The sequence below is a fragment of the Aulonocara stuartgranti genome (genome assembly GCF_965226115.1).
Source record: "Aulonocara stuartgranti genome assembly, chromosome: 17".
In the NCBI taxonomy this organism is placed as follows: domain Eukaryota; kingdom Metazoa; phylum Chordata; class Actinopteri; order Cichliformes; family Cichlidae; genus Aulonocara; species Aulonocara stuartgranti.
The window spans coordinates 35,269,216-35,281,675 of record NC_138953.1 but is presented as its reverse complement, the minus strand read 5'-3'; the positions used below and the strand labels follow the sequence as shown (position 1 = coordinate 35,281,675).

General features: G+C 40.7%; 1 protein-coding gene across 4 annotated transcripts in view; it reads left to right on the top strand.

The window, feature by feature from the left end:
• The first annotated feature begins 2,197 nt into the window (after positions 1–2,197).
• Positions 2,198–12,460, top strand: part of LOC309691727 (protein phosphatase 1H-like) — a 38,126-nt gene continuing 27,863 nt past the window's right edge. The window contains exons 1-2 of one of the 4 annotated variants that reach the window (XM_082509619.1): positions 2,726–2,811; positions 7,222–7,314. In XM_082509619.1, coding sequence (XP_082365745.1) covers positions 7,277–7,314 — 38 coding nt within the window. In that variant the 5' untranslated portion in view covers positions 2,726–2,811; positions 7,222–7,276. Of the gene's footprint in view, positions 2,812–3,015; positions 3,354–7,221; positions 7,315–8,846; positions 9,042–12,460 lie in introns of those variants that run through there. The other 3 variants (XM_082509621.1, XM_082509618.1, XM_082509620.1) reach the window with 3 other exon arrangements.

Genomic DNA, 12,460 nt, shown 5'->3' with positions numbered 1-12,460 from the left:
GATCTCTGGCAAAGGGCAGTTTTTTCTTGTGTTTTTACAGAACACCAAATGCTTTTTACTGGAATAAGATAAAAATAATTGATATTAAAGTATTTTCTTTGCATAAATTTGACAACACTATGGTCTTGACAATACTGGTGTTATTTATCATGTTTCGTGATTATTCAGTCACAGAAAGGTAAAACAGCAACATCAGGATGAAGGAACACAAGAAGCCGGAGTAGTACCAAGGGCTGAGAGAGGAGCTCAAGAAATTGTGGAGGGTGAAGGTAACAGTGGTCCGAGTGATAATCAGAGTGCTCGGTGCAGTGACCCCAAAGCTGGGGTCCAGCTTTAGACACCGGTCAGGAGAGTGCAGTCCTAGGAACAGCAAAGATACTGCCCAAGGCCCTCAAGCTTCCAGACCTCTGGTTCAGGACCTGAGCTTGAAGGATAAAGACAGCCCACAGGGGCAAGAGGGGAATTTTTAAAAACAGTAATACAGCTACCTTGTTGTGTCTTGTGATACAACATACATCATCCTTACTGCATGAGGGTGTCACCATGAGTATTGTTGTATATATTTCTTACCAGCCGAGTTTGTGCGATTTCGCCTTAACTAGATGCAGCTCATTGCACCATTTTTTCAACATCTTTATATTTATCAGCACACTGTGTCTATTTGCTAAAGCAGAAATAAGTTCTTCATTTCACAAAAGTTTCTGAAGTTTATTCATGGAATTTCAACTTTAAAAAGAAAAAAAAAACTTTTAAAAAATGTCAATTTTTCTCTGAAATGACCCCCCCCCCAAAAACAAAACAAAACAAAACAAAACAAAACAAAGAAACGCCCCTGGGTATGGCATACACACTACTACTACTAATAATAATAATAATAAATATATATATAGGGGAGACCGGGGATAGTTGTAACGTGGGTCCGTTATAACACTTCCAATTTCTCCAATCAGGGCTAAGTTTCAAATGATGTGACTCATCCTGTGCATGCCCAACTCAGTTCTGCTATCACATGTGAAAAATCAGCACATTTTGTCAAACACAGACAATTTAACATGAAAAAAAGTTTTTCTACTTTATTTCAATTTCTAATAGCATTATCTGCTTTGCAGTTAAACTCATCAAACTTAAATTATGTTATTTGTATGTCTATGGGGATATATTCTGTGTAGGTCTTTAGTGCTAATGTTTTAGCCGTTGGCTGTAATGTTAGCTAGTTCATGGCTATAGGAGTCTGGGTCAGTTGTAACAATAATGTATGTTACAACTTACCACACTATTACTTTAACTTATATTAAACAAGTTGGGGCAACAACATCAGCAGAGAGAGGTTCACTGGTCGCTTTTGTATATGCGGTTAATGCCATTGGCAACACAATTCCTCCACTGTTTGTGTTCCCACACATACATTATGCAGACCTCTGTGTCAGAGATGGACCAGTAGGAAGTACTGGTAGTGGAAATAAATCAGGATGGGTGCAAGAAACAGATTTCCTCATCTTTCAAACAGTCAGCTCCTGTTGCCAACATGATGTTTCATAAAAAGTAATGGAATTGCGATGCTGGTGAACAACTACATTTTTTCAGCTTCATTGTTATGTTCAAAATTGGTGCAAGAGTTGTAGGTTATAATGCCCACTGATCCAATGAGGCCAAACTCAAGGAAGACCAACCAAAATTAATGAAATATTCAGTTGCAGAAAATTCCATAATTTGTCTTTTTTGGGGGATTGGAATATGTTCAAAAGCTAGATTTCTGCATTCTGTCACACACACACAGAGCTACATAAATGGCTCTAAGTGCATTCATGTGTTGAATAAACAAAGATTACATGTTAATGTTTTGTTAGTACCCTTATTTCATTGTGTTACATTTCACCCCAGGATATGTTACAACTAACCCAGACTATGGGGTTAATTGTAACATTTCACTCTTTGTGTTTGAGGCCATACCATGCAATGGGTAATTGTGCTGCAGAGAAAATAGCTGCACTATTTAATAGCCGAGACATGTAAATACTTTGCATTACATTTTGAATCCACTACCTTAAACGAGCTCCAATTTACAGACAGAAATGTCAAAAATGTTACAACTATCCCCGGTCTCCCCTATATATATATATATATATATATATATATATATATATATATATATATATATATATATATATGTATGTATGGTGGGCGTATAGGTAGCCATGGTTCCTGTCCGTACTGTGGTTTTTTTGTTTTTTTATTTCCAGTGTGCATCCATGGATGCGTCACATGACCATTAATCTTCAGTGCATTTCCGCTTTCACGGCGGCCGAGCTGTTATCAATTGCTTTCCGTGGATGCGTGCAGGATTTTAGTTGAAGCATCTCTGCAGTTTCCACCATCCTGTCCTCTGTGTCTCTTGTTTCCGCACTGAATCAATGAAAGCATAATCATCCTAGGATTGCCTCATCCTCCTCCTCGTCGTCTTCTTCGTCCAGCCCTTCGTCGATCAAGCGCGGCCGAGCTGGGGGGGAATCCGGGGAAAGGCAGCCGCGGCGCCCCGCACCGGCCGACGGACACCCCGCCGCGACGCGCCACTAACATGCTCACCCGTGTAAAGTCCGCCGTGGCCGGTTTCATGGGGGGAATCATGGCCGGGGGTAGCTCCGGGTCAGGCGGCAATACCGGATCCGAGCTGCCGCTGAAATTCCCATATATGAGACCTGATTTCCTTGGACTGTCCCCGGATGAGATCGAGTGCTCTGCTGATCACATAGCTCGGCCCATCCTCATCCTCAAGGAAACCAGGAGATTACCGTGGGCCACCGGATACGCTGAGTAAGTAAAACAAATGCAGTCGGCCTCAAAATCAATTCTTGTTGACTTTCCTGTGTCAGATGCATTTAACATAAACCAAATGATGTGGTTTAGCTGAGGCCTAAGAGCGTGCAGCTGCTCACTCAGCTCTTTATCCCTCCAATTTACTCCTTCTGCTCCTCCTGTTAGACACACAAATCAAGGAGCACGGACTTGAACCTGCACTGTGACCTGTGACCTGTATCCATCTCCAATATGTTATGGTTCATTTAGGGATCACACAACAACCTTTTTGTGTGCAGCTTCTTAAGTGTGGCCTTGAGAAGTAGAGGACAGCATGCATCCAAGGGATCACAGCCCAAGCTGGTTTTCACGTGCAAGAGGATAACGCCTTCCAACAGCAGTATCTGGGATTTAATCTACAGCAGTGCTCCACTCAAAGCTACAGTGTGTCAGTAAAGTCTAGGATCAGGGGTGTCAAACATATGGCCTCAGGGACAGAATCAGATTCCAATCAGTAACAAAGGGCATCGATTTGTGGCTTTTAACTGCATTTTCATGAGGTTTATAACTTTTCCTTCCTTCCTTCCTGTTTCCATGGGTCTTTTCCCACGTCACTGGTCTGGCCCACTTAAGGTCAAAATTGGCTGTATGTGGCCCACAATGTAAAATAAGTTGGACATCTCTGGTCTAGATGCACTGTGGCTCAGTGCAAACTCATATTCTGGCTTTAGAAGTAGCTGACTAGCCTTCAGAGCACACTCTTGTTTGTGTTTCTTCTGCTTGCCGTTTCTGCCGCCTTCAAAGATGGCACGTGAAGCATCTGTCCTCTTGCTGTCATGTCACATTTTACACTGGAGCTTTGCAAACACGCCGCTCAACAAATGTTATATAAAAGCTTACAGTGAATTTAAGACTCATGTGCTGGTTCCACAAATAATCGTAGGGCCCTGCTAACACTGTAAGAATGCTTACACATTTGTTTTTCAATACTTTTTTTCATATCAGGATTTACTAGAAACTATTGCTTAAAAAATCCCTGATTAGAGTGCAGAATATGAGAATGGTAAGCACAATTTACAGAAAATTTAAGAACTTTTGAACTTTTTGAGTGGCTTTTACAAGGGGGGGGGGACTCAATCTCTCCCTTGGAACACCCTGCTAAAATTAATGGAAGCTCAAATCTGCAGTTTATGCTGTATCATGATGCTGAGACAAGGGAATGCATACGATCATACAACTAGATTGGTCAGTTTTTGAGTGAGCGTGTTCACCATTGTGGTGCATTATACTTTCCATTGTGGTTAGATATGATTAGATTTTGCAGGAGCACTTGTCTTTTGTTGTGGTACTGCCATGTCAGCCGCACCCTGCTGTATCCATTTCCTCCCCTTTGTTGAGTTCTAGTTGGCAATCTCTCCCTTCCAACCTGCTATGAGCAGTGTTTGGTTAACATTTAATGATAAGGTACACAAATACATGTGCGATTACCCTCAGAACAAACTAGGAATTCCCTCCTAATTAATCACTACCTTTGACACTGAGGTTATCTAGTACAGCGGTCCCCAACCTTTTTTGCGCCACGGACCGGTTTATGCACAACAATATTTTCACGGACCGGCCTTTAAGGTGTCGCAGATAAATACAACAAAATAAAACTAGTACCGGTACCGAAAAAAAGAAGATTTATTCATAACACACGTGAAAAGACACGGGAAAACAGAGTTAACGGTAAAAACGATGACAAAATAATGCTTTAAACCAATAAAAACCCTGAAAACCATACATTTCACACCTGAGCCTCAACTCTCGCGGCCCGGTACCAAACGACTCACGGACCGGTACCGGTCCGAGGCCCGGGGGTTGGGGACCGCTGATCTAGTATGTCTGTAGTAAGTGTATACTTGATAACCCTAGGCTGGCTACAGTCTTTCAACATAGAAGTTCTCAGCTCTAAGCGATGTTGCCTTTTCTCAGTTAGTCTTTGCAACATTAAATGGGGTTTGGATTTGTAAGTAGTTACACTACACTCACTGGCCACTTCAGTAGGTACTTCTGAAACTGCTCAGTAACATAACTATCCAATCAGCGAATCACATGGGAGAAACGCAGCGCATTTAGGTATGTAGACATGGGCAATACGGCCTGCTGAAGTTCAAACTGAGCATTAAAATGGAGAAGAAAGGTGCCTCAAGTGACTTGGACCATGGCATGCTTGTTGGTGTCAGACAGGCTGGCCTGATTATTTCAAAAACTGCTCATTTAAAGTATAGAAAATATCCAGTAAGCAGCACCCCTCTGGGTGAAATTGAAAGGCGACAGTAACTCAAATAGCAACTTGTTACAACCAAGGTATGCAGAAGAATATACTCTTAAAATAGATGGACTGGTGAAACAACAAATTCAGCATCATGGATGTACAGCTGACAAATCTGCAACAACTGTGTGCTAGCTGTGCTATCTGGTCAATATGAACCAAAGTCTCTGAGGAACATTTCCAGGACCTTGTTTAATCTGCGCCACAAAGAATTAAGGCAGTTCTGAGGGGAAAATTTGTGGCCTCACTGATAATTAGAAATATCTAGCCCTTTCTTCTTTTCTGCCCCATAGGGTTATAATACTGAGAAAGCTGGAGATAAATAATGATTATATGCTATACAAATTCCTGTGTTGGCCAGCAGCACATTATTTTTCTGTTTACATGAAGTTTGAGTTTTGACGTATGATCACACCTCACTTTCTTTTCCTGTTTTTAACACATCACACAAAGCTACACTCAGATCTGTGTGAATGGATGGCTCTGAATGGATCGGTGTGGTTAATGAGTTCAGTTCCTCTCTGCATTTATCTGTAATTAAAGCCTCCAGTGTTCTCATTACAGCAGCCGTTTGGGCTCTAGCCTCTTTTTTACATTGGGAATTAATAAGCTAAATATTACATTCCCTTTTTTTTTTATTAAGAAATTTCCAAGGCAAACGTAGACATATAACCGAATTTCTCTTGTTAATTTTACCATTTGCTCTATCCGTCCCATGATTAATGATTTTCCACACCCAGCTTAGGAGTTCTTTTAACCAGGCTTTAAATGTATGCGTGTTGAAGCAGTGTACATGAAGCCTACAAAAAGACAAATCACCAAGCTGGTCTATAAACAGCTTCAAGGGCTGAGTTTTAGCTAATACGCAAGAGAACATATGTAGGAATTGGTGCAGGTTTAATTGCCATTCCCAAACTTTATATATAAAACACAGTCACATCACCCATTTTGTTGCGTTTGTGGAATTACATTTTGAAGCATCAAGTTTAGGCACTTTGGCTGTGGCTGTCGTTTGGAGCCTGGAGTGACCATATTTAGTGACCATATATAGATGTGCTGACGCTAATGCTGGCAGGCTTTGTTAGCAGCTGCAACCACAGAGTCTGTAATGCACATGGAAACAGATACATGCTAATTAGTGTTAAAAAGGCCCACTAAAATGGGAGAATTGCCAAAGGCAGCTGTAGACAGGGTAGAGCTGGTCAGTTATCAGCTAATTCCATTGCTGTTTTGCTAGCTAGGTTACTAAGGTCTATCCGCAATTCACCAATTTTTAACTGGGATGTAAATTTTAGCTGTTGGAACCAAACTAAATGTCTGTGAAGGTCGTAAAGCGACCATCTTTGAACAGAGGCGGGGGTTTACGACACCAACTCTCTGCCATCTATAATCCAGTTTTGAGATCCCTTCCCAGACGCCTTAACGCCCACTCACATCCTGGGCCATCCGACCTGAGGAATTCGCATGATAAGGTGGGGCCAGGTTTCACAATGAACACACCCGAAACTCTGGCTGATTGGGACCCACGCCCAGTTTCACACCTTGGCTCAGGCGATTAGAGGATCATCAGGGGGTCCTTTTGTCCCTCTGTGGGGGGTCACTCCCACTAGGTTTATATCTGGGACTCTCCACCATTTGACCTTAGAACTGAAGAAGCTTCTCGGATGAGAGGTGAAACGTCTTCAAGCAACTTAAAGAAGTCCAGACGCTTTTCTTTGCAAGCTCCTTTGACAACCAAACTAAATGTACCTGCCAAAGAAACTGAATTAACTGACTTCTTGATGCCTTTTAGCACTGTGCAAAAGTCTTAAGCCACCCTTAATTTCTTTATAAAAAATGGAAAATAGGTGCAATGATTGATTGAAATACAAACATATATTGAAATATATAAGTATAGATGGTTAAAAACCATTTGTATTATTCTTGTGATCTTGAAAGCCAATATTTGTTATGACCACCTTTATTCTTCAACACAACTTGAACTCTCATGGACAAGCTCTCTTGTAATTTCTTTAATTAGTCTTCAGGGATATTTTTGCAGACTTCTTGAAGGACATTCAGAGCTCTTCTTTTGGTGTTGGCTGACTTTTTTTTTTTTTCTGTTCTCTGTCAAGATGATTCCAAACTTCTTCAAAAATGTTGAGGTCCTGGCTCTGAGGAGGCCAATTCATGACGGATAGTGTTCCATTGTGTATTTTTCTATCCAGGTATGCTTTTACTACATTAGTAGTGTGTTTGGGATCATTGTCACGTTGGAAAATGAAGCTGTTGCCAATGAGCCAATCAGAAATTGGATTTACCAATCCATCAGACCCTTTGTTGTTGATTTGCATCCTTCCATTTCTGTTGAGGCTTCAGTGAACAGTAGGTCTCTGAGAGATGATTTTCAGATAAAGTTCATCTACTGTGTGTAGTGTTTTTACACCTGCTGCTTCTTCTAAAGACCATTACAATAAAATACTTTTTTTTTTTAAGTATAAAAGTCTGGCTCCCTGGAAGCAAAATAAACATCAATGAGGAGTAGCCCAAGACTTTTCCACAGTCCTGTAGAACGTCACTGAATGTTATCAAGACAATATTTTCCATGTCATCCATAACTCTGAGTCTCATTAAATTCAATGTGTGAGATGTACTAAAAAAATTAACCACTTTACAGCTTCTACTAAAGGGGAAGTGAGAGGCTTCAGGGACCTAAACTTTTTCTCTTTTTTTATCATCCAATAAACAAGTTTATCAGGATAGTAAAGCTGGGACAAGTCTCTTAATTCGAAGAATAAAACTTTGTTTCCAGTATGTTATGCCACTATGTAGTGTTACTAATGTCTCTTTTTTAATGGTGGTTTAAATAGAAAATGGCTTTTGGTCAAGGCCAATTGGTATGTTTTTAACTCTGGTATCGTGAGTCACCAGTGGTGACTCACCACTGGGAAAGACTGGCAGCAAGTCTGAGTGGAGGAGAGGTAGTGTATCCAGCTCTCCATCCATTTACCAACTTAGGGTCAAGCAGGGGTGCTGGTTTTTTGTTTTTTTTTTCCTCCTGTTACTCGCCGGCCAGTATCCAGGTTTCTTAATCAGAGATTCAGTCTGAGAGCCTGGGAGTCCCAGGCTTTTAGCACTACATCATCTTTGCTGCCAGCAAAAACATCATGTAGTAATGTCAGGGGAGAAAACATGGTTTGTTTGTTTTTTATCAGAAAAAGCTACAACCAGATATCAGCGGTACATTGATTTATAAATTGCTAAGACTTCTGCAAATTTCTCAGTATTATCATAAAAAATGGATACAATAAGTGCCTACTGCTGAAGAAGAAATCCAAACCCATTCATTCCTACAGTCCATTCAGAATTTTTTTGTTAAATTTCCTTATCTTCTGTATTCAGATGGCCCAGTTCCAACCAAAAATCTTCATGAAGTGTTAAATCTAGACTTTTTTTAAAAGACTGTTTTACTGTTGAGCTCCTCATTATTGTTTGTTTCCTGTTATGATTAGAGGCACAGTATTAAACCATTGTGCTTCACCAGATAATTATTCCAGTTTTTTGGGTGGGGGGGTATGTCTGCTCTAAAATCTGTTGCTGATGATGGAGAAACAAAAAGCGCATTGGATGTCTGACAATGGAGGGGAAAATTAGGTTTTGTTCCTAATGGGAGGAATGGGGGCTGTGTGTTTCGTGTAACACAGTGGGATCATTAAATTAAATGCATCGTTAATGTGGACGATTACCATGTTTTCTGCAGGCAGATTGGATGAAGCAGAGAAACGCTTCCTGGAATTCTTCTGTTGACAAACTCAAATGTGGACGATGCCTCAGAGTGTTTTATGACCACAGTAACTCAGAGGGTACTTATTGCTGTGGGTGCGGTGCTAAAGTTGGAATGCAGAGAAGTTTAATCGCCATTGACGACCACCCAGTGGTCATGATAGCTTTCGCGGTGAGTGACACATTATAGCCTATGCACTGTCATCCTTAGTCGGGAGTTCTCTCAGTACCACAAGAATACTTTGTGGCAGGAAGGGGAATGATGGAATAAATATAACAGGCACCAGCAAATCAACAGTCCACAACCTACTGGTAATCCATTGATCATTTTAGACACCTACAGAAATGTTAGCCAAATAATTTTGTGTTGTGGTTAATAATTCTTTCATTAATCTGCACCATATATTGTTTAACCCTCATCCCACCAACAGATTTAACATAGATGGACTACATCAGGGGTGGGCAACTCCAGGCCTCGAGGGCCGGTGTCCTGCAGGTTTTAGATGTTTCCTTGATCCAACACAGCTGATTAAAATGGTTAAATGACCTCCTCAACATGTCCTGAAGTTCTCCAGAAGCCTGGTAACGAATAAATCATGTGATTCAGGTGTGTTGACCCAGGGTGATATCTAAAACCTGCAGTGCACCGGCCCTCGTGGCCTGGAGTTGCCCACCCCTGCAGTAACTGTATTCATCATTCCTTCTATTAAAACTGTAGAGATGAAATTGGATGCCTTTGACTGGGGTCATAGGACAATGATGTGAGATCATTAGGACCAAATTGATTGATAAGCAATTAAAGAAAAAAAAAAAACGCCTTTGATTTTGACCACTGGGGTCTGCACAGCTCAAACGCTAATGGCACATAACTAAATATTATTAAGAAATTGGCAAAAATAATTTTTTTATTCAACCTCAGAATGTTCATATACTGTGTATGCAATGGCGTGTCCAGCGGGGTGGCCTGGGGGGGCACAGGCCACCCCCCAAACCAGACTGGCCACCCCAGGTGCCACCCCAAAGGCAAAACAATAAAATTCAATCAAATATCAAATGTCCGATTATGTTTTCACGGTGACGCTCAGATATCCGAGTGTAAGTGAATGCAGCATCGCTTCTGCGCTATGCGCATCACGTTAGCAAAGGTAGGAGAGCCAAGCGCGAAAGATGGCACTGCAGGAAACAATTTTTCGGTGAAAGAAAATGAGGACAGAATAAATGTCCCGGTAAGTAATATCAAGTTTGTTGAGTTTAGTAAACTTCGGTGAAATTAGAATACCAAGGAAAAAAATAACACTTAAAGAATTATTGCAGCTGTGGAATATTTCAGACAGTATGCTACTGAGGGCAGCTAACATAAGAGTTATGAGTTATAAGATATAATCTAAGTCGTAACATTGCTGTATGGGGCTGCAGATTTGGTTGCAGGTTAACATAGCTGGACTGGCCATCGGGCATACCGGGCATATCCCCAGTGACTTATTTTTTATTTTTTTTGTAATGGCATGAACAATGAGAGGTGGTGGATTGGCCAGATGCAGGTCGATGTGTAGAAATAACTCCGTTGTTTGGTGGTGGCTATGACGGGGCTTCCACAGAGGCAACAGGTGGATGAGGGAAGGGGAGGCAGGAGGAGAGACCCGAAGCAGCCACCAGTCCGAGTGTCAGGTGAACTGAACTTCAGGTAAGAAGTTATGACCTGCAGTCTATCTGGGTCAGATATAAACCAAGTTTAGGTGGAGTTTATTTTCATGTTGCTGACTTTTTACTGTCAGTTGCAATAACTCATACTGCGTTCTAGCCAGTTTGACGGAGTTTTTATACAGCTGGGTGGGTGCTATGATGTTACTGATAGTGAACTTTATTTTATTCATAAGGTTAGTAGAGTTGCCAACGGCTCCTTAAAAAAATGGAATGGTCCCTCATTCAGAGAAAATATTACACGTTTCGTATTGAGCTGAGAAGAGACGCAGTTTGTCCCGGACTTTAGCTAGAATGGAAAAAAGACACAAAGCTGGATTTATTCTGTCTTTATGCTGCACAGCTGCCTCTTCTCTCATTCTCTCCCCCTCCCTCTCCTGTTGCTACTTCAATCATGAAACTGATCAATGATCAGCTGATCGGCTTTTCTCTCTTGTTTATCGCCCACTTTGCGCCAGAAAGAGGAAACCAGCAGATGTTGCGCTAAACAACAGCAGCACGTTTAAGCTTGATCGGCTGTTGTTAGAATGTATTTAATATTAATTTCTAGTATCAGCTGATGTTTGCTGGAGCCACAGCTGTAAAGCTGCTGGTCATGATGTCTGTTTAGATATGTGGTGAGAGGGAAACATGAAGATGAAACCAGGAGATGTCCTTACTGAACCATCAGAGCTGAACAGGTGATGGAGAAACAGGTTTACCTTTTAGGTGACATGAATGAGTTGAAGGGAAGTTATGAACTGTTTCTGAGAGACAAATAACACCAGGATCCTTTTTTATGTAGCAGACAGCTGGTAACTGTGCAGGGGCGGGTCTAGCAAAGTTTTGCCAGGGGGCCAGGTAGGGCATTAACAGGGAAAGGTGGGCACAAAGAAATACTTTTCTTTCTTATTCTCATTTAAAATACCTAGTTTTTATTAAATAATTATCTAAATCTTACAACCAAAGTTTTTATCTGACGTAAAATGTATAGAAATCATACATATACCAACAAGACTGTACATCACTGTCACAACAGGGTTTGTTTTCAGTCAAAGTCTTTATGGCTTTACTACCTGGTGGGTCGGTCTGTAGTAAAAATGCCCAATTTTTTTGTCCCAGTCCAGCCCTGCAGGTTAATACTGGCAGTGTCACCATGCCAGCTGACTGTATTTTATCATCAGCCAGTGTTGTTCTTTATCAATATTACCAAAGTTTACGATAAGGCAGCATAGAAAGTATTTACTTGCTTTCAGGTTTCATTCAAATGTTAGTCTTTTCAGTTGTTTCCCCACTTTTTTCCTGTTTCAAAATCAAACACCAGTTTGTGAGAAGATTATCTTCTTTTTTTAACAGGCAGATAAAGTTTTGCATTGGCATTGGCTAATTTGTCAATTGTTTGTTACAAATGTTCGTATTTTAATTTTCAAAAATGTTTTTGCCCAAAACATATGTGCACTATATGTCAGTAAAAATACTATGCAAATATTGCTGTCCTTGACTGCTGAGTAAACACTGACAAAGCACTGATTGTATCTCTTGTACTTTATCAACGCAGTATCTAAAAACTAGTGGTTAAAATCTCATTCTAATAAGAGTTAAAAGTGCATTTGGTTATTAGGTTTATAGGATTATTGAATTATGGTTAAGGGTTGGTAGAATTTTTTTTTAAAACATTATCTGCCAATTAAATCTGCCACCCTTCTCCAAATCTGTGCCCCTACCTGGCCCCCCCAACAAAAATTTTCTAGACACGCCACTGTGTGTATGTATATTCTTACACTATACAGACTTTTGCTATTGTTGCATTATGTATTTTAACAATTTAAAGTATCAGTTATATCGCACTATGCATACACAGACATACACATGTGTATATGCTCACATCGTGGCTCTTTTAACTAAAGCTAA